The sequence below is a fragment of the Heterocephalus glaber genome, unplaced genomic scaffold (assembly GCF_053883595.1).
Source record: "Heterocephalus glaber isolate CG9 unplaced genomic scaffold, H.glaber_assembly_v1.0 deba00001732, whole genome shotgun sequence".
In the NCBI taxonomy this organism is placed as follows: Eukaryota; Metazoa; Chordata; class Mammalia; order Rodentia; family Bathyergidae; genus Heterocephalus; species Heterocephalus glaber.
The window spans coordinates 1,299,169-1,322,512 of record NW_028258443.1 but is presented as its reverse complement, the minus strand read 5'-3'; the positions used below and the strand labels follow the sequence as shown (position 1 = coordinate 1,322,512).

Here is a 23,344-nt window from a genome sequence, read left to right as displayed (position 1 = left end):
TACTAGAACTAATAAGTTTACCAAGAATGTAAGATATAGATCAAGATCTAAACACTAATTGTATTTCTATATATTAGAAACAAAGCAGTAGATATTAAATTAAAATTAAGCACAAATACAACATGCAAAATATAAAAATATGAAATACTTAAGGATAAATATGCAAAATTTGTATAGTGAAAACTAAAACATTGCTCAGGTAATTAAAGAAGACCAAGTAAGAATATATTTTGTTTTTAGAAGGGAAGATCCAGTATTAAGAGCTAATGCTAGCTATATTTTCTATAATCTCAGTTGCATTTCTACAATGATATAATGAGTTTTTTCTTTTTCTGTAGATGATGATAAATTACAATTATATGGAAATGCAAAGGACCCAGAATAGCCAAAAGAGCTTTAAGGAATGACAAATTTAGAGCTGCTACTACTTAATTTCAAAATTTATAGTAAGCGAAACAGTGTTTTACCAATGTAAAAATTGGAAAAAAAGTATTAGTGGAACAAAATAAAGAATACAGAAATAGACCTACAGATGTATGGACAAATGGTTATTGATGTGGATGCAAAGGCAGATAAATATTAAAAGAACATGTTCGTAAATGTTGGCTGGACATGGAGGCAGACAGCTATAATCTCAAGTAGGCAGGAGGCAGGAGGATAGCAAGTTTGAGGCCAACCTGGCCAATTTAGTGAGACCTTGTTTCAAAATTTTAAAAAAGGAGGTTGGGGAAGCTGGGTATATAGATCAGTGGCACAGCACCCTTGGGGTCAATCTCCAGTACATGAAACAACAGCAATAGCAACAATACCAACAAAAAATAGCTGTGGGAAAGATGATATCTATTACAAAAAAAAAAAAACCTTTGGAAAATTCTTCAAACTCAAAAAAAAGCTATTTCCAGAAAACCATAGTTGATATTATATTAAAAGATAAAAGACTAAATGCTTTCCTGAACATCAAGAGAAAGACAAGATGTCCACTGGCACTACTTCTATTCAAAATTTAATAATAGAGATTGTAGTCAGGATAATTAGGCAAGGAGTAATGAAAACCATCCAGACTGAAAAGAAAAAAGTAAAACTATATTTGTAGATAACATGATTTTGTAAAGAGAAAATTCTAAAGCATACAAACATAAAGGAACTATTAGAACTAATAAATGAGTTCAACAAGGTTACCAAATAAAAGATCAACAGAAGAAAATCAGTTGTATCTATATAGTAGCAATACAAAATTTGAAAGTTAAATTAAGGAAATATTTACAGTATTTTAAAAGAGAATAAAATATTAAGGACTTCACAAAAGCGGCAAAAATCACATAGGTTGAAAACTATAAAACATTGTTGAAATTAATATTTAAAAATGTAAATAATGGAAAGACATCTCATGTTCATGGATGTCAATATTCCCTAAATTTTTCTACAGATTCAGTGCTGTCTCTAACAAAATTCCAGCTGGCTGATTTGCAGAAACTGATCAAGCTAATATTAAAATTAATAGAAAAATGCAATAAAGTCCAAACAACCTTAAAATGTAAGAAAGCTGGAGGAAATGCAAAACATACTACATTGTCTGATTTCAAAACAGAATACAAAGCTACAGTAAGCAAAACAATGTGGTAACTGGTATCCAGACATCAACAGGAAAAAAACTGGGAGTCCAGAAATGAAGCCTTAAATTTATGGCGATTAATTTTTAGGACAAGGGTGCCAAGACAATTTAATAATAAAAAGTCTCATCAAAAAAAGGTGCTTGGAAGAGCTATGGATTTAGCTCAGTGGTGCCACCACCTGTCTCACAAGCACAAGGTCCCGAGCTCAATCCCCAGTACCAAAAAAAAAAAATGGTGCTTGGAAAACTAGATAGCCACATGCAAAAGAATGAATTTGGAACCCTACCTCACACCATACACAAAACTGAACGAAAAAAGGATCATAAGCCTAACTGTAAACACAAAACCCATAAAATGTTTAGAAGAAAATACAGGTATAAGTCTTTATAACCTTAGATTATGCAATGTTTTCTTAGATGTAACATCAAAATCATAAGCAACAGAAGAAAAAAAAGGTAAATAAACTACTTGGGGCCGGGGATTTAGCTCAGTGGTTCTGCTGCCTGCCTTGAAAGCGTAGGGTGTCCTGAGTTCGATCCCCGGTACCAGAAACAAAAAACAAACAAACAAAAAAAGGGTAAACTGCCTCATAACATTTTTGTGCTGTAATGATAAGGAATGTGGCTGGGAGTGTAGCTCAGTGGTACACCACTTGCCTAGCATGCATGAGGTCCTAGGTTCCATTCCCAGCACCACAATCAAACAAACAAACAACAAAAGAACCAAGAATGTGAAAAGACAATCCACAGGAGAAAATATTTGCATATCGTATACCTCAAAGGCACCTTGTACATGAAATTACATGTAAAGAACCCATGCAACTCCATAAAAAGATGAATACAGTAAGTTCTGACTTACAAACATTTCAATTGCTAACTTTCACAGATATGAACAGACCCTGAATTACAAACACGCCTAGATGCAAACAAATTGTGGAAGTAGCTCTCCTAGACGCAAACAAATTGTGGAAGTAGCTCAGGTGTCTGCAGGACATTGTCATAGTTGTGCTGCTATGTGCTTACTGTACAGTGGGACAGTGCTCAATCAGAGTCCATGATGTTCAGAAGCAAGAGGAAAAGCAGTGGTGATGTGGAGGGGACTGATAGGAAGCACAAAGATGTATGTTTGTGTCAAAGGTGTTTAAGACTCACTTCCTCAGACTTGGGAATGAATCTGACGTACAAACCTTCACCTGGAATGGAACTCATTCGTAAATCGGACACTTATTGTAATCTAATTAATAAATGCATACAGGATTTGAAAAAACATTTTCTCCCCAAATGAATACATATAGTCAATAAGCACATGAACAGATGTTCAACATCATTTGCTATTAAGAAAATGCAAATCAAAACCACTATGAGATACCACTTTTCACCTGATGGGATGGCTAGAATCAGAAAGGCAGACAGCAATCATTGTTCTAGAGGATGTGGAGAAATCAGAACCCTGACACACTGGTAATGGGAATATAAAATGCTGCAGCCTCTGTGGAAAACATTTTGGCAGTTCCTCAAAAAGATATGCTGAGTTACAATATGACCTAGCAATTCCACTCTTAAGTACATAACCAAGAGAACTAAAAACAACTGTTCAAATAAAATCTTATTCACAAATGTTCACAGCAGCATTATTCATAATAAACAATCAGTGGAAATAAACCAAATGTCTACCAAATGATAAATGGATAAACAAAACGTGGTATCTATATAAGATGGAATATCACTTAGCCATAATAAGAAATGAACTACAGATTTGTGCTACAACATGGATGAACCTTGGAAACAATATACTCGGTGAAAGAGCCCGACCCAAGACTACATATTATAGGACTTCATTATATGTAAGGTACAGAATAAGCAAATCCATGAAGACTGAATAGGGAAAGGACTGCCAATGGACAAGAGATTTCTTTCTAGGGTAACAAAAATATTCTGTTCTTAAAGATTATTCTGATTGTTGCCCAACTCTGTGACTATATTAAAAACCACTTAATTATACACTTTAAGTAAGTGAATATTATGAAATATTAATTATATTTCAATAAAGATGTTTGAAAAAAATCAATGCATGTGCCCAATCTCAGGCAAAAAACAAAACCAGAACTGTACCTTTTACTGTATACAAAAATTAACTCAAAATTGACAACAGAGATAGATGTAAAATCTAAGATAAAACTTCTAGAAATAAACACACGAAAATCTCTGTGACCTTGAGTTGTGCAAAGGTTCGACACAAAAGACAGTACATTAAAAAATGACAAATTATGTCAAAAATGTTAACTGCAGCTCTTTGAAAGACAATTTAAAAAGAATCAAAAGACAATCCAAAGACTGGGATGTAATATTTGTGAATCAAACACCTGATAAATTTATCCACAACTTATAAAGAAATCTCAAACTTAATCCTAAGAAAACAAATGACCCAATTAAAAAATAGACAGAAGATTAGAAAATTCACTTCAAAAAAGGAGATATGCAGATGGTGAGTAAGTCCTTGGGAAGAAGTAACCATTTGGAAAGATGATCAATGTCATTAATCAGCAGGGATATGCAAATTAAAGCTACTTTAGCAAGCCAATACAAACCTATTACAATAACTAAAAATTTTAAAAGACTGACTATACAGAACTAGTAAGGAGGTAGAGGAAATGAACTGTCATATACTACTGGTAGTAATTTGAAATAGTACAATTATTTGGGAAAAGAATTTTGTACTTTCTTAAAATGTTAGGCATGGATCTATTATACACTACAGTTTTTCCATAGCTAAGCATTTACTCAAAATTAAAGAATACATACATCCATACAAAGACTTGTGCAGAGCAGCTTTATTTTTAGTAGTCCCTGAAGCTGGAAACAACCTCTAAAGTGTCTATCAAAGGTCAACTGATCAATAAATTGTGGGATATTACACAGAAACAAAGGAATTACTATTTATACAGGTAACAACACAAACTGGTCTTAAAATAATTATGCCAAGTGAAAGTCAGAAAAAAAGTCAATTTTGATATTTCAGATATTACGCTACTAAGATTTCCATTAGACATTTTCAATAAAGCTTTGAAATGCTGTTAGTCTAATACAGCCTAATATACCAGTCAGTCTATCTATGAATTTACAAAGGAATCCAAATGTGGAATATTGTATCACTTTACTTCTATGAAACTCAAGTAAATGCAAACTAATCTATAATGACAGAAAGCAGATTAGTGGTTGCCTGAAGAAGGAAGAATTGCAGAAGGACAGTAAGAAACTATGGGGAATAATGGATATGTTCATTACTTTGATTGTGATGATTTCATAATATATGCATATATTAAAATTTATCGGGGGTAAAGATTACAGACCAGTGGTAGAGTGCTGGCCTAACAAGTATGAGGCCCTAGCTTTAAGCCCCAACACCCCCCCCCAAAATCCAAATTGTGCATTTTACAGTATGTCAATTATACCTAAATAAAGTTGTTACAAATTAGAAAAATCCTAGAACAAAAATAATTAAATAGAAAAGTACTGTATATATTACTACTTTTGAGTTTATGGAAAAACACATTGAAACTAAAAATAAAACTAAAATAGAAATGGCAAAACAAGTATAACATCAAAGTAGCTGGGAAAAAAACTTTCCCAAATTTTCTATTTATAGTACTACTTTAATCATTAGTTTTATAATACTGCAATTGTCATGTGCAACATAAGCCAATTCTTACAAATTTCAGAGTTTGTCAACTGCAGATATTACAATATGCTACTAAGATCTCCAATTTGACATTTTCGATAAAGTTTAAAATGCTGTTAGTCTGATGCACTCTCATCTTCCACTCAGTCTATCCACGAATTTACAAAGGAATTTAAATACCATCCTTCCAATAGAAAAAAATGATAGTAGTAATGGCATCACAGCTAAACTACAGTTATGGCTACTAATTTATGTTCAGTCAGCAATGTACACGATTGGTAAACTTTTCCATACAGGTAGCTATTTTAGAAATGAATTTAGAGCAGTCTTAAACATTTATTATATAGCTGCTGCAATTATCTACTGAAGCTTACTAGAGGGTACCAAGAGAAAGTATTCATTTTCATATTTGGAAAATATTATTCATCACTACTGCGAGCACTCTAGCTTTCATGTAACAAATTAATATTTAAATAACCATTTTGTTAGGTAAATAATTACCTGTGAGACACCCAGCTTTTTACAAGCATCAAGAAAATTTTCTACATTTCTTCGACATTTTGCCATGCTCAGCTTGGGCTGTAAAGTAAAAGTGGGAAAAGATTCATTTCAAGCATTTTTACACAAAAATTAATTAAAAATGAATTTATTGAAATGTATTACTTAACGTTTTAATAAGCTATATTTTCCTTTGGAGATGGACAAACTATAGACATAACTTACCACTGCTGGCGATGGTACATGAATACTAGCTACAGAGCGTGGCCTTATGTGATTGGCTAAATGGCAAAGAACAACACCATCCATCAGTGCAGCTCCAATGTCATCAGGCAAAATTACTTTTAACCTGGATTCAAGATTCTATAAAGAAACGAGTATAAATCATAAATACTCTATCTAAACATATGTCATATATTTATATTACTAATGTTATATTATCTAAAAATTGTAAAGAGCAATAAAAAGATACCATCATATCTTATCAGTTTTCCAAGGTAAAGCAAATTCTAGAAAGCTGATCTGAAAGGTCAATTTGACTTACATTGCGAAGTTGTCGTATTTGCTCTCGCTCTTCTCGTAAATGTTCCATCTTTCTTCTCATTGTAAATCCTGGATCTGTTGCCCCATATTCTAGGCGAGATGTGCGGCTAAAAGCTTTATAAAAACAGAAATTTTCTAGCTTGTTACAAAGTTAATAAAAGGAAAAGGCACTGATGGGGAAAGAGGAATGATAGAATCAGTACAAATTACATAAAACACTAATACTTATTAATAGAGTCTAAATATTTTTTCTAATATATGCTTGAATTTTACATAATTGAAAGCAACAGGGAACACAAGGGTAATGATTTCTACCACCTACACATGTTTCTAGTTAAACGTATCGTATTAGAAACTCATGATCCAGGTACAAAGTGATTATTGAACATGTCAGCCGTTTATTTTAAAGAAAAAAATTATTCTTTGAAGGTCAATATAGTTATTTGGGAATAAAAACTATAATTCAATATCTTGCCAAGGAACATGGATCCATTTTCCTTTGGGCTTGCCAAATGTGAAAAGATACCTTTTTAAAACCATAAAATAATGGAGATCTATAATTTCAAACAGTGTTTGGTCTGCTGGCAGAGTGGTCATTCTAACAGCAGTCACAGAAGAATAAAAGTAAGACTTCAGTATATCTAAGGCAAAAAGCTGAGGTTTTAGGAGCTTGAAGGTAAAGAGGAAGAAAGAAATGGAAATGGGAATTGGAAAGGCAAGGTTAATGGAAAGTTACTTTTAGGAGACGGAAAAGAAACTATGTGTACTTAAAAACCGTGAAATCAATGGCATTTAAGCTGGGAAATTCCAGTTTTAAACAAAAATAAATTTTATGCAAAAATACGTATTTACCTGATCTAGGCTTTAATCCAAAGGGACCATGTGAAAAACCATCAGTTCTGTCATATTCCTAAAAACAGAAAATAAATCTCTTCTTTCAAAATAATCAAGGTATATATTCATATCCATCCCAATTTCGAGAATTACTTTTTTTCTACAATCAGTGGAAAAGAGAAAGGCAACTGCATTTCAATTCAAATTGATAACATGTCACTTTTAAAAAGTCAATACATAGCCAGTTGTGGTGGCACAGGCCTTTAATTCCAGCACTTGGGAAGCTGAGGCAGATCGCCATGAGTTCAAGGCCAGCCTGGGGTACATAAGGAGACCTTGTCTTTAAAAAAGAAAAGTTAATAAATATTTGATAATTGGCTAGACTATGCCTTTAAATAATTCTCTCTCATAGTATGAGGAAAATGAAAAATCATTACCGAAATATATAAAATAGATTTAAAAAAAAAGATTAAAGTCTCCAAAGTAATGAAGTATAGTACACTGTACTTAAAGATTCATAAATTTACTAACACTTCGTATCCACTATTTTTATTCTTAGATAATTTTTATTCTTAGATAATCCAAGGTCAATCTACATATTTATATTAAAAGGGGTTATAGAATAACAAACCATGATATATTATTATCTTCTATGTGAATGCACATTGCTTTAAAGTGCTTTCCCACATAGTGGTGTGCTATGGAAGGTTATGTGTCATTTGAAACAAACCTTAAGAGTCAGAAAGCTTAGGCTCTATCTTGAGCACATTTACTTTTTCTGCAATTGATTCTTCACCTTTCAAATGGGATTACTGTGAACATCAAATGAAGTAATTAAATGAAAGTTCTTCATGAACTATAAAGTGATAAAATAATGTAATCCCAGCAGCATCTTATTTCATCTGTGAAACAACTCTATTAAATAGGTAGGACCTAGGCTGTAGTCATTTCTCTGTTGCTATTTGTTGACTGGGCTCTTTGGGAAAGTTATCTGCTGCTTCAGTTGTAAAATTATGAAGATGAAACTTAGTCATGGGATGACTTTTAGGTACAAATCTAAGGGCAAGCAAATTGGTAAAGTACTACACTAATTGGTTTTACCATTTTTCACATCAAATTGAAGCAATCAGAATTCTGGAGCATCTGAATCTTCTACTGCTAAAGTTCAAATTGGATGCTAGTTGAACTACAAATACACATGCTCATCACCCTATCCACTCACAGCCTTACAGTTTGTTTTCTTTTTTTTTTGTTACCGGGGATCGAACTCGGGTCCCTGTGCTTGCGAAGCAGGCAGCAAAGCCACTGAGCTAAATCCCTGGCCCCAGTTTGTTTTCATATTTTGGTTAAATAGTTACAAATTTCTATACAAAAAATTTACTTATCTGAATGCAAGCAAAAATATAAAGCAACATACATTATCTAAGAAAATTGGCACTAATACTTTCCTCTGTAAATACAGACTGTAAAATAATAAAAGAACTAGGCAAACAAGTAGTAGTCACTTATGTATTTATACTTGTTATAATTTAAAGGATTTACAGAAACGTGACCAGGATTAATTTTACGATATCCTAATTTAACTATTTTCTAAAAGCATATATAATATTTTACCCTCCAGGTAACTAATTTAGAAAACTCATGCCCAACAAATCTATATAAATGTTTTATAAAGCAAATCACAAAACAATAGAGAAAGAATCCTGACTTTCTAAGAAAGTAATGACATTTAAAATACATTAAAATATTATCTACATAACCTAAGTTATACAGTGAATTTGGGTCATCTAAACATTTAGGTAAGTCCTGAATTCATCAAATGAATGCAGAATCATTTATTTATTAATGCCAGTATACTTTATAATACAAATAAGGTAATCTAAAATAGAAGAGATACTGTTTAGAGTGTTTTAAATTTAATCTTTTGTTGTAAAGCCAGAGGTTAAAGTAAATTAGAAAAATGAGTCATTTAAACCATCAGAGTATTTGATCAAAATTTTACAAACTGTGACTTTCATATACTGGTTCACCCCCAAGTCAACTGGCCCTTAAGTCTAAGATGCCAGGAAATGTGTAACCTCCTGTCGATAGGAACAACCCACTATAGGGATGTTTCTCGTGGAAAAAGGAAATTTCTTTTGCATTGATTTCAGACCTAACTGGTTACAAGAAAACCAAAGGCCATTGTACAATGCTAAAGTGTCTTTTCAAATTAAAACTTTAAAACTGTTAAGATTCAACATTTATTTTAAAATACAATGGTGCCTCAGTTCATGAACTTGATTCTTTCCATGATTTTGGTTGTAGACTTGGACGAGAATCAAATCAAATTCAATGGTTAGGTTCAATGTTGACCTTATGGGGAAATTTGATTCTGTTCTCGTCCAGTTCAGTTTGCAACCAAAATTGTAGGGAGAACTGAGTTTGTGAACCGAGGTACCACTGTATAGATAAATTAGAAAGCAAATATTTCATAGTGATTTGTTTTTGTGACCTACAGATACTTTCCACAGAAAATCACAAACAAGGGATATTTACCATGAATATTTACATAAAAAGATGGTATTCTTAAAATCTTTCATAGGTTAAAGTTCTGTACACTCTAACCTACCATAGATTCTACGATCGAAGTGAATAAGTTACTTTGTAAAAAATAAAAGATGATGGTAGAAAAGAGGCAAGGAAGAAACCTACAAAAAACATATAAAAACATACAAACATACAAAACATATAAAAACAGAACTTGTACCTCAGATGATACTGGAGATTGTGGTGACATATTAGCATTGTCACTGTCTTGCTAAAATACAAAAATAAAAAGATGAAAGGTGAAATTAAAATAGAAAATGATTTAAACATATACTGTAAAAGGAAAACTGAAAATTGTTTTGATCAATTGCTAAAGAAAGGAATCTAGAATATGCTTCTAGCATTCTGGGACTCAAAATGTGATCTGTGAACCAACAGCATAGGCATCTCCTGGGAGTTTGTTCAAAATACAGAATCTCAGGTCCCAACCAAAAATCATAATCTATATAAGATTCTGAAGAGATCCTTGAGTATTTTAAAGTTTGAGAAATACTATCTATATACAATAGCAGTGATGTTACAATCTGAGACATGTAAGTGAAGGGATACAAAAATTCCATTACCCCCAATAAGAACTTTTATCAGAAAAATTATGTGAATCAATATAAACTTAGAAATAATTAACTTGAAAAAAACATTAAATGAACCATAATTTTTGAATGACTAGTCTACTGCCAACCAAATACAAAAATCTTGACATTTAACCTGGATATGCACACCGTATTGAACATTTATTCATTCAACAAATAATTATTGGCCACCCACTATACATCAGACACTATGCAAAATACTGGGAGTAGTGAAATTTAGTAAAGTATCATCCTTCAAGAATCTCTTAGTCATGAGGGAAAACAGATCCATGTGTACTGATAATAAAACATTCTCACTCTCTGATGGCATATTATGAGGCACAGATAAAGCCATGTTAGAGGATGGAGTGGGGAACAGGGGAGTATGAAAAAGGCAAGTTTCCTGAGGAAGTAAAAACTCAAGTGAAAGCTAAGTGCAGTAGTGCATGTCTATACTTCCAGCTATTCCAGAGGCTGGGGCAGAAGAATTTTTTGAGCCCAGGAGTTTGAGGGACAGTGTAATGAAACTCTGTCTCAAAAATAAAAACAAAAACAAAAAACAAAGCCTCAGTAAAAAACTGAGTGTTTACCAGAAATAGATGTGAGAGGATAATAACAAAGACACAAAAACAAAAACTGGAAAGACGAAGACAGAAAGAGAATCTTTGAGTAGTTCTTTATTCTAGAGAGTAAGGTGAAAGGAAGGAAACCTGTGAGTTGAGACTGATGTGCTAAGCAGGGCCTTGATAAAAAAAGACACAGAATTTACCTTTTAAGTTATAGGGAGAAACTGAAGATTTCTGAGCAAGTGAATGGCCCACTTACATGTGTGGTCCTTGAAACAACCTTTCTAGCTGCAGTGAAAATGGATCAGAGAAAGGAAGAAAAGCAAGGAAGCTACCACAGCAACCCAGGCAAGAAATGATAGAAAGGAAGGTAGAGAATGTATGCAAAATAATTTCGTTCCAGTAAATAAATAAACAAATCAGTAGGTCTTGGTGATGGATTAGATATTGAGGCAGACAGGACAAAAATGAATATAAGAGGACAGCAGGAGCAGCCAAGTTGAACTCTAGCTCGGTATTCAGTAAATGTTTTCTATAAAAGGCTAGAATAAATATTTTCAGTTTTGTGGCCCATATAGTCTCTGTGGCAACTACTCAACTCTGCCACTGTAATGCAAAAGCAATCATTGGTATGGCTCTTTCCCAATAAAACTTTATTTACAAACCCAGCCAGAGGGTTTCACCACCTCCTGCTTTAGCGGGATGATAGATGGTGATTCCACCAGTTCAAGTCTCAACCTTGACTGCACATTAAACTCACACGAGAAATTCTAAACAGTTCGTTGTCCAAGCCACTCGACATTATTCCAGGGCCAACTAAATCTGAGTATTTGGGATGACATACAAGCACCTGTACTCTTTAAAGCTCACAGGTGAATTTAAAATGTAGTTAAGGTTGAAAACCACTGCACCAACTGAAAAAGTGTGTTTAGAAGTAAAAATGAGAAAAACAAATGAACATACTGAGCCCTAGGTGGGTGTATGAGATATATCCAGCAGAGATTCGAAGCAGGTAGTGAGAGAGGAGATCACCCCTCCATATAGAATTGGACAACTATGAGTTAACTGTGTTATTAGACAACTATGGGTTAATTGTGTTATTAGGCAATTATGGGTTAACTAGGTAACTATGCTTTTTGTAGAATGTACCTGAGTAGCCATGACAACTTCTGTAATCTGTCACCAAAGGAGCATAACGGACTCAGAAAGTCCTGCCAGAAATCTTTGCTCTCCCCCTCTTCACTGCTCTGCTTTGTGTAAATCCTGCTTGCCATATTCTGAGGGAAACTCCAATGGAATTAACCCTTGTAGATGTAAAAAGAGGTATATAAGGAAGTGCAAATTTCTGTTCAGGGCTCTGGAGACTGATAAGAGTCACTTGCTGAGCTGCCAGCATCATTAAAAACCACTTTTTGCTCCTATCTTTGTGTTAAAGAATTATCTGTTCTGGGGTCCTCACTCTTTCCTACTTCAGTAGGAGATGGATATATTACAAGGGCTTGAGGCTCAGAGGAGAAGTCTGGACTAGAAATAAAATTGAGAGGTAGCAGCAGGTACACAAGTGTTATTCATAGAAATCTTGCCAAGCTCATAAAGTTACCCTAGAGACAATACAGTGGGCTATCACTTGGGGAACACTTATAGTTAAGGGGAAAACAGATTTGCAGATCTAATGCAATGGAAAGCAAGGGTCAAGTATATGGAAATTGACTGTGTTCAAAAACTAGGTAAATATTACCACACATATACCCACACAAAACATGCCATTCAGGCTTAACCATAGATACCAACAGTAAAAAGAAAGCCAGCTTTGGCATAACTGTCATTTTTTTATCCCAGTAAATCCTACTGGGATAAAGCACATGGAGAAATATAGGCATTTGAACTGAAGAAAAAGAAATCACCTAGTTCTATGCATTATTTTTTGTGTGATTTTATTTACTAAAAATAAAGGCATTTTCAGAAGTCCTGCAAAGTATCCAATATCAAATTAACTACCAATTTCCTCAACCAAAAAATACACAAAATTTAGGTATTTATAGTGATGAGAATGTATCATTTCAAAAATGCTAGTCTGCTACACAGCTTAACCTGGTACAATAAAGAAGTTTATGGTAATGTATCAATTACATACACGTAATTAAAAATTTTTAAATACTGAACAGAATTTGTGCAAAGAATTTGTAAAAGGAGTTTCTAAAAAAATCTCAACTGACTACCAGAATGTTTTAAGAAGCTAAAAGATGGGAAAAGTTAGCAAATTTAAATTGATGGATTACAGGCCTAAGACAAATGATAATAAAATTCTAAAACTAATCTATTAGAAATTCTCTTCCACAAGACATACAGAAATTATATGATTAGATTAATAATTGTATGATAATGCCCAGAAATTTTTATTAGAGAAAGCCATGCACTAAATCCATAACAATGACACTAAAAGATGAACTATATTTAACTGAGCCAATTAAACATGAAAACTGAAAATTTCAAATAATTATTAATATTACTCTTTTTCTCACCTCATCATTTTCATTGCCACTTGAACTCTTCCTCATTGATTTGTACTGAAAAATATTGAAAACACATACTTTATTTTTTTGAACACTGTCTACTAGCAAATTACATGTGAAGTTTATTTATATTTTGGCAACTTTATTAAATTATCTGATATTAAACTTAACATATAACCAGTTGAAACAGTTATACTACTAATACAAATAATGCTTTCTATGTACAAAAGTACTGTTTTAAGTATTTTCAACATATCAAGTAAAATTTCCTTCCTAAGCCCATCCCATCTCTCATTCCCATTTCCCATTCTTTCAGGTTTGTGACCTGCGGATTGTGTTCTTTCTTAATTCACTATATCCAGTATGTCTTCAAGTCAATTCGTTTACGATCTTTTTCTTACTTACCTTTTCTGAATTCTTACAATTATCATCCTATCCCAGGCCCTCATTATCTCTCAGCTGGTCTGTAATCTCACTTTTCTAAGGTGTCACTTATTATTAAGAAATCTACTGATTTCTGGTTTTAAAAGAACACTACATTAAACGTACATACTGATTATATAATAATAGTAATAACGATAATAGCTAACACAGTAGTGTTTACTGCATACCAGTACTGATTCAAGTGGCTTATATGCATTAACCATTTAATCTCCATAACAATCTTACAAGGTAGGTCTATTAACCCTGTTTCACAATGACATACAAAGATAATATACTCAATATAAAAAACAATAGCATGTGAAAAAAATATTAGCATGTGTCAAAACACTTCTTAGAATCAAGTAAATACAGTATGATAACCACTGGAGTTCTGATTCCTCCTCACTGGAAATGATTCTGCAAACCAATGGTAGATTGTGCTTCTTCTTGCAACTCATGACTGTCCTACTGAAAAACTCATAATTTTTAGATTACATCCAAACATTTTCACCTGATATTCAAGGTTTTATTTAATGGTCCCCTTACTTATGCAGCATTATCTTCCATAATTCTTGGAAAAATAATCTACCTAATATCTTAACCACACACTGGGGATTAAACTGTACTAGGAATTACAAATATAAGACATATGTTCCTCTACTGTCTCTCCTTTGACAACTGTAACTAAAGTTTCCAGCCAATTCCAGAAACAGCTTCAATATACTTTCAACCCAGTGTATCAGAAAGCCACTGAATGAAGTTGGCATGAGAGAAAAAAAAAAAGCATCTAGGCAAGATGCTTGCTAGAGTCAATTATTTTTGGTTCTATTCCACTCTGATGAAACAGTGACATTTGAGTGAACAATAATATGCTAGTACTTATTAAATGATTATGCCATTGCAACTGTTGTTTAAGCATTGTATGTCATTAAATAATTTGGTAGTTATAACAGTCTTATAAGAGAAAGTCCTATTAGACTCATTTATAGATTGCAAAAAGTAATAAGCTTAGCAAGATTACATGACTTGCCAGAATCACATAGTAAGTATTCAAGTAAGAGCTAAGTGATTTGAGTCTAAAAGCTCAAGCAATATGCTATACTCTGATGTCTAAATCTTGAATGATTACTAGGAATATGCCAGGAATAAAAGGGTTAATAGGCAGTCTCAGAAAAGGGAAGCAAAGAAATAAAAAAGCACAGCCTACGTGGAAAACATAGAGTAGGTCGGTGAGGGTGGTGAGGAGAATGAATTGTGGTAGATAATGAAATGTAGAGAAGAAATAAGGAATGGTCCACAAAATTTTGAGAAGTCCAGATTTTATCTTATTGGTAACAGAGAGTCATAAAGAAATTTATGCCAGGGGTTGCTCCAAGGGATTTATGAAAGGGGAACTATTAAGAAAATATTACTAATAGTTTCTCTAGTGTGAGAAACTGAAAGTGTAAATAAGGACTAAAATGTATAATAGATAATATGAAATAGGAAGAAAAGGTGCAAAGGGGAAGGGAAAGTGGGAGGGGTAGGGGAAAAGAAAGAAGTGAATGGAATTAATATGAGAAAAAGAAAAAATGGAAACAAAGTCTTTGTAAATAGGCAGGGGAGGAGGGGTTGAAGGGAGGGCAGGGGAATGGGGAAAAAATAAGAACCAAGATGGATTATGTAAAGGTGCAAATTTCCAACGATGAATGTCATTATATTGTATACCTTAAATGTACCAATAAAATTAATTAAAAAAAGAAAGTATTACTATTGTCCAGACAAGAAAGTGTAAGTGTTCCAACAAAGATAAAGGCAGTAGAGGTAGAGGTGAATAGGAAAAGGGATACATGTTATTAGCAGTGACAATGACTAGGATAATCTTACTGTAAACTTGATTGGATTATGAGACTCCTATGGAGGTGGTTTGATTGTGAGGGTGCTAACCTTGAATCTTCAATGAATTAACCTACTGATAAGTTCAAGGTTGAATGCGCTAATGGGAGGTGGAACTTACTGGGATCATGCTTTTGAAGGCTGTATTTTTTCTCTGGCTTGTTGTGCTCACTGCTTCCTGGGTGCTATGAATTAAGCAGCTTTCCTCTGCCATGCCTTTCCAACTATAAAATTTCTGCCTTATCAGAAGCCTAAAAGCAGTGGAGCCCAGCTGACTAAGGACTGAAACCATGAGCCAAAATAAATGTTTCCTCCTCTAAGTTGACTTTCTCAGGTACTTGGTAAGTGACAAAAAGCTGATTAATACAGTGACGAACTAGATATAAAGAATGAGAGGGAAAGAATAAAAGAGGACTGAAGTATGGAGCTTAGGCAACGGAGGAGACATCACTACTACTGACTAAAATAAACAGAGGAGGAGAGAGTTTGATCCTATGGGGTGGGGAGAAGAGACATGTTAAATTTAAAATACATGTAAGGCATCCAGACAATTAGAAACACGGGTTTAGAGAACAGATGTTATGGGATGTAAATTTAGATTCAGTAGAATATGAGAAATATCTGGAGTCATTAACACTCCAGAGAAAGCTTTTAGAGCAATAAAGAGGACAAGACTCTAACAGCAAGCACCCTCCGCTTCTTCCTGGGAAGCGCCTTTTGCATGCTAGGCAAATATTCTACCACTGAGATTCATCCCTGGCCCTGCTGTGGCTATAAGGACACTAAATTTTATATGCTAGAGTAATAATGTTCACAATAGCGGCTTGGGAATCTAAAAGTGTTAATGTAATTCTCCTACCATGATTTATTTACTGAAATAATCTGACCCAATTTATCTTCTTGCTTACATATTCAGGCCAATAGGCTAACATGTTTTTACTTAGATTCAGAGGCTTACCTAAAAGAAAAAAATACTACTCTTGATTAGTCTTGGCAACTGAAAATTAAAAATGAAGAGCTGAATTTCACACACACAGACACACACACACACACACACACACGTATATATATACAAACACTTTTAGTAGATGTATTGGAAAACAGCTTACAAATAATTTACCATGGGACAGAAATAAAGAAATGTTGTGGCTTAGTCATTTATGTATGTTAGGATAAAGCTGCACAAAAGCTTTTCATGTTTCATAATGCAGCAACCTGAAGGAACCATCATTGTCCATCAATAACTTGGTATAAACCTCCTTAGTTATGTATTTTACTCTTTAATGAACTGCAGATCCAGATTAGGTTCAGCAACAGACCCTATAAATAACTTTTTTGATTCTCTGGAGATCTGTGATTAAATTTTTTTTATATCTTTGAAAGACACTTCCTGAGGACCTGTGGAACAGATTGGAAGATGCAGAAACAACTCCAAACACACTCAGCCACCTTATCTTTGACAAAGGAGCCAAACACCTTCACTGGAAGAAGATAGCCTCATTAATAAACGGCACTAGTAAAACTGGCTTTCCACATGCCAAAGACTAAAACTAGACCCATATCTTTCACCATGCTCTAAACTAAAATCAAAATGGATCAAAGATCTAAATATTAAAACAGAAACAATGCTGGAAGATTCAAGAGGTACAACTCTTGAAGATACTGATGTAGGCAAAGACTTCATGAACAAAACCCTGATCACACAGGAAATATCACAAAGAATCAACAACTGGCATCTCATCTTATTAAAAAGCTTTTGCACCTCAAAAGAAACCACCAACAGAGTGAAGAAACAACTCACAGTGTGGGAAAAAATTTTTTGCCAGCTGTTCCTCAGACAAAGGACTAATATCTAGAATATACAAAGAACTCAAAATAGTCAGATCCCTCAAATTTAAAGACCCAATCCAAAATTGGGCATCTGAAATGAATAGACACTTTGTAGATGAAGAAGTAGAAATGGCAAATAAATATATGAAAAAATGTTCAACATCACTGGTCACTTGAGAGATACAAATTAAAACAATGCTGAGATTCCATCTCACTCTAGAAAGAATGGCTATTATCAAGAAATCAGCCAGTAACAAATGCTGGTGGGGCTGTGGGGAAAAAGGAACCCTGCTCCACTCTTGGTGGGAATGTAGACTGGTGCAACCAATGTGGAAATCAGTGTGGAGATTCCTCAAAAAAACTAAAATTAGAGGTTCTGTTCAACCCAGCTATTCCCCTTCTTGGTGTCTTCCCAAAAGAATTAAAAGCATCATACCACAGCAATATATGCACACCCATGCTTATAGTGCATAGTTTGTAAGAGCTAAATCTTGGAAACAGCCCAAATGCCCATCAACCGACAAATGCATAAGGAAGATGTGGGGTTTTTATACAATGGAGTACTACTCTGCCATAAAGAAGGATACATTTGAGACATTTCTAGCTAAATGGATTCACCTCGAGACCATACTCTTAAGTGAAATAAACTGGACACACATGTTTAAATACCACATTGTTTCTCTGGTGTGAGAAATAGAAAGTGGAATTAAAGTCCAAAATGTATAATAGATATTGGGAAATGAGAAGAGGAAAAATGAGAAGAGGAAAAAGGGAAGGGGTAGAGGGAAAGGAAAGAAGGGACAAGAAAACATTAGAGAACAGAAGGAAAAAGATGGAAACAAAGATTTTGTAAATAAGGAGAAGTGGGGCGGAAGGGAGGTGGGAAACAGGAAAAAAGAAGCAGCAAGATATATCATGTTCAGGTACAAATTCCCTATGATGAATGTCATCATTATGTATATTAAAATGTACCAATAAATCTTTTGCTTCAAAAAAAGAGAAAGATACTTCTTAGAAACTCATGAATGATATTTTAATCATGAAAATACTGGCAATTCTGAATTATGGTTCAGATTTAATTTAGAAAGTAGTATCTTAGTGCCAAGCACATGGTCTACCACTGAGCTACTCCTTCGGCCTCACTGCATTTATATTTTCTTGACATCATAGGGTAAAACTGTTGATGTAGTTCATATTTTCCACAGTGTACTAACACTGACATCTTCTGACAATTGAGGAGAACTACACATCTTAAAATGCCCAGTGATTGAAGCTTATGTTTGCACCTACTTTATCAATTTTACTGAATGATTATGTAATGAGAACTTCAAATATTATCCCATTTGATCTCTTAACAACTTCATAACATAAGCAACATGGTACAAGAAATGTGTTAAGCCATAAAAAGTAAAATATCAATAAATGATGCTATTAAACAAAAATTATCTATTTTTGAGAAGCTATTTTTAAACAATGAAATTGTATTCATTTTAAAGTATTTGTTCATTTGATATTAGGCTATCTACAGTAGATGAAGAAGCATAACATAAGCTCTGAGTTCAAATCTTACTTCTGCCTATTAGCTAAGTAAGCATCCTACTTAGCCAATCTTGTCTCAATTGGTCCATTGATAAAACAGAAATGGTAATAACTGTATTTACTTCATAAGGTTATTCTGAAGATTAAGTGAGTTGATTGTTTGTAAAGCACTTAGAAAAGTGCCTGACAGTACTTGCCATATAAGTGCTTTGATAAATAGAATTGTATGGTTTGATTATATTAGGATTAAGGAGATCAAATGAACATTAAATCTTTTATTATTCAGAAATACCGAAATTTCCCCCACATCGTCAGTCATTTATCAACTTTTATCTATAAACAAATTTTATTCAGTGCCTTGGTTCAAGGTCCATGAGCAAAAAAAAAAAAAAAGAACCAAAAAACATTAAGTTCAGATCTGTAAAATGTTAGAATAAATTAGGCTTTTAGGATTGCTGATGAGGGTTCTTAAAACAGCCTATTTTTTCTTCATTTTAAAAATTTCTTTATTATCTTTCATACTGGCCAATTAACATAAGGCCTATTAAAAGGGCTCAATGATATACTGACTTAAACTCTTCACAGATTTGCTAAGACATATAATTATTTTTTTATGGTCTTACAATACTACTTTCAAATACATGTTATGTTCCCACATATGGAAAGAGATGAATGTACATTGAGATGGGTATTTGTACCAAACAGAAAAATAGGAAATAAACTTTTAATTTACATCATTATTTATTAGTGATATTAAACTAGATATTAATTATAATTTAGCAAAATACTATATGTTTAGATAAAATTATTATTAGACAAGAATTATACTTTGGAAAATAGAAAAGGTACAAAGGCAACAAAATTTGCTACTTACAGAGCAGTAACAAGTTTGTACTGTTCATTCAAGTCAATGCCAAAAATGGCTTCTGTTCAGTATTGAAAACCAAGATAAACATACTTACTATTTTCAGTTAGAGAGTTATACCTTATCAACTTAAAACTGATAAAATCCAAATTAATAAAAAATAAATTTTAACTCTTAAAAAAGTACCTTGAAATATTCTTTTCTAATCTGCTTGCTCCGTCTCCTCTCTTCACTTTGCCAAATTATAGGTTGAGATTCTGGCCACTGGTGCTCATCTATTTGATCCTTCTGATTTTCAAATGGCTATAATGAGACAATTTCTTTTAACTAAACAAATAAGAACAAGATAGTGTATAAGGTAATAATTTCATTTCCTCTTACCTGCCATGCAAGCGGTGATGATGATGAATTAACTTCATCTGCTGAGACACTAAAAAAATTATAAAGATGCTTTAATAAGTCTTAAAACATTGAGAAAAATCCTTAGATATTATGAATTATCATAAAGTTGTCATTTTTGTAATCAGGGAAGCACTTTATCCATGCCTATACTTTGAACTAATAACGTAAAACTTAATGCTCACAAAAACATATTTAAATTAAGTTCCCAATAACTGTTGCTCCATAGGAAACACCAAAATGAACTTATTTTATATCAAGCTTGTGGATAGGATTACTCTAAGGATTTTGTAGAGGCCAGAAGAAGTATAACGTATAAAGTCATACAGTTAAAGGACAGACAGGATGTTTATTATATCAAAATAAATTATCAAAAACTAAAAAAAAAATTAACTAACAGTTTCTTTGGTCTAAATGCCAAAGAGCTCAGAAAAGTATTTCTCCTTTGCCTTCTGAATCACTGATTATGTGTTTCAGCATCTTCATTCTGGTACAACAGAAATTATGCAGGAAATTTTTTGCATCTGTTTTTTGTTGCTTGGATAAGGATGATTATGCAAGCTCTTAGATGGTAGATTTGAACAGGACTTCCACTGTAAAAAAAAATATAATCAAAAAGCACAGTAGAGCTGCAATTTTATAACATTTCTGTGGAACTTCTGTACAGTAAAATAAGAAAAAGACAAAAATTAGGAAAAAAAAATCAAATTTTCAAAATTCATAGAACACATGATTATATGAGAAAAAATCTATCATTATAAGAAGGTTACCAATTAAAGAAAATGTACAAAAGTTAACAGCTTTCTTATATATCAACCATCATGAGTTACACTGGAAAAATTCCATTCATAAAAGAAAGGAAAAGTGTGCCTGCCTTGCAGGCACAAGGTCCTGAGTTCAATCCCCAGTACCAAAAAAAAAGAAAGGAAAAGTATAAAGTACCTAGGCAGAAACTTAGCTACATATGTATAAGATCTACATTATAAAATTACAAATGTCTAATAAGAGATGAATAATTTTAATATTCTTGGATGGACAAAGTACTACAAGCACAACTTTTGTTTCAAATTATCATCTGAAATCAACTGTAATAATAAGTGGTTTTGGCTTACTTTAGAAATGTGATAGAAGAATTTCAAAATTAATTTGGAAGAATAGGTGATCAAAAAGAGAAAAGTTCTGGGCCTGTGATTTAGCTCAGTGGCACTGCACCTGCCTCGCAAGCGCAAGGTCCTGAGTTCCATCCCCGGTACCGGGAAAAAAAAAGTTATAAAATAAAAGAGATATGACTATCAGGTAATAAAATGTATTACATAAAGTTATAGTAATAACGGAGCTGGGGTGTAGCTCAGTGGTGGAGTGCTTGCCCTGCATACACAAGACCCTGGATTCCATCCCAAACATACATACATACATACATATAAACACAAATAAATAAATGCATTCACTTCAGAATCTATATTTTTTGATGGAAATGAAGAATACAATCAAAATGACTTATGATACCAGTGACATTTACAATCATTGCAGAAATGAAGGATTATATAACAAATACTATAGAGACAACTAGTTGCCTGCTTGTAAAATGTACAAAGAAAGAAAGACAAAGAGGGAGGAGATAAAATGAGAAAAGGTGAAAGGGAGAAAAACTAGATTTCTTTCCCACACCAAATATCAAAATGAATGGAATAAAAGATTTGTATGTAAATAAACATTCAATCAAAAAAGGACCTGAAAATTATGGGCAGTAGCTGGCCAGAGTGGTGAACACCTGTATTTGCAGCTACTTAAAAAACTGAGGCAGGAGAATCACTTGAGCCTAGGATTTCAAGACCAGCCTAGGCAACATAGTGAGACTTCATCTCAAAAAAAAAAAAAAAAAAAAAAGAAAGAAAGAAAAGAAAAGAAGAAAGAGGAAAAAAATATGTCGGCACCAATTTTTAAATGTTGGGGTGGAGAGAGCCTATGGTAGAAACCATCAAAACCAAACATTAACAAATCTAAGTACAGAAAATATAAAAGTCAGACAATAAGGTTGGGCATGTAACTCAGTGGTAGAGTGCTTGTTTAACATGTGTGAAAGCCAAGTTTCATCCCGAAGAGTGCAAACAAAAACAAAAGCAAAAACACCTAGATTTTGCTTCTGGCCACAACAGAGTAACAGTGACCAAACATTAAAAGAATGGACAAAATATATAAAAGTATACTTTCCAAAAGGCATGAAATATCAGGCAGAAAAAGAATACTATTCCTTAGAGATGGGTAACAAGCAAGGTGAACCCCATGATGTGGCCAAACTGCTGCATGGAGAGTTTCCATACCACAGCCATGGGAAGGAGAATTAAGGCAGAGCCCAGACAATCCCTCAATTTAAGAGACAGAACTAGGAGCAAAGGAGAAAAGGGTAGGATACACAGAACAGAATAACAAAGGAAAAGGTAATGCACAGAGAAAGAAGGTTATACAAAGGCTTCCTTCAACATTTCATCTGAGTCTTCATCACTAATATACCTCTATACAACGAAAGATGAACAGAAATAATCAGAAAATTAATATTTACTAAGCACTTAGATGCTAGGCACTAAGACTGATTTAAAATTTTACCCAAAGCCTCATAGCTAGTAAATGCTAAAGGAGGGACTCAGACCCAAATCTGCCTGACTTCAAGGGCCATGCTCTTTCAATTCTACCTGACTATCTTGCCAACTCATTTCTCCATAGTTCATCACAACTCCTGTATGCTTGTAATGACTCAGGCTCATGCTGATTGCTAGAAGTGCCTAGAGATCTTGGAGAGTAGCTCACCAGATCACTACTAGTATAAAGCTGTCCACATGTTTCAGGAAAACTGACCCCTCTTCTAAAATCAAGTAACCAGAATCTTTCCAGGTCATTCCTACAAGTCTGCATGTTGCCTAATGCCACCAACAGATAATCATTTACATTAATTGTGGATTTGCACATTCCAAAGCCCTATTTTAAAATACAAGGACCATGAGCCTGGCATGGT

At 33.5% G+C, this 23,344-nt stretch overlaps 1 protein-coding gene and 1 non-coding gene across 4 annotated transcripts in view; both read right to left on the bottom strand.

Moving 5' to 3' along the window:
• Lrch2 (leucine rich repeats and calponin homology domain containing 2) overlaps positions 1–23,344 on the bottom strand; it is a 101,245-nt gene that overhangs the window by 3,528 nt on the left and 74,373 nt on the right. For 2 of the 3 annotated variants that reach the window (XM_021252181.2, XM_004874792.4), the window contains exons 13-20: positions 20,317–20,365; positions 20,122–20,238; positions 13,413–13,457; positions 9,916–9,966; positions 7,185–7,242; positions 6,334–6,446; positions 6,015–6,152; positions 5,793–5,870 (exon numbers count right to left, since the gene is read on the bottom strand). In XM_021252181.2, the coding sequence (XP_021107840.1) occupies positions 5,793–5,870; positions 6,015–6,152; positions 6,334–6,446; positions 7,185–7,242; positions 9,916–9,966; positions 13,413–13,457; positions 20,122–20,238; positions 20,317–20,365 (649 nt within the window). The remainder of the gene's footprint in view (positions 1–5,792; positions 5,871–6,014; positions 6,153–6,333; positions 6,447–7,184; positions 7,243–9,915; positions 9,967–13,412; positions 13,458–20,121; positions 20,239–20,316; positions 20,366–23,344) is intronic. The other variant, XM_004874793.4, reaches the window with a different exon arrangement.
• LOC147821549 (small nucleolar RNA SNORA35) lies at positions 9,236–9,363 on the bottom strand. The gene has a single exon (XR_015446867.1). It is a non-coding gene; the product is annotated as a small nucleolar RNA SNORA35 (small nucleolar RNA).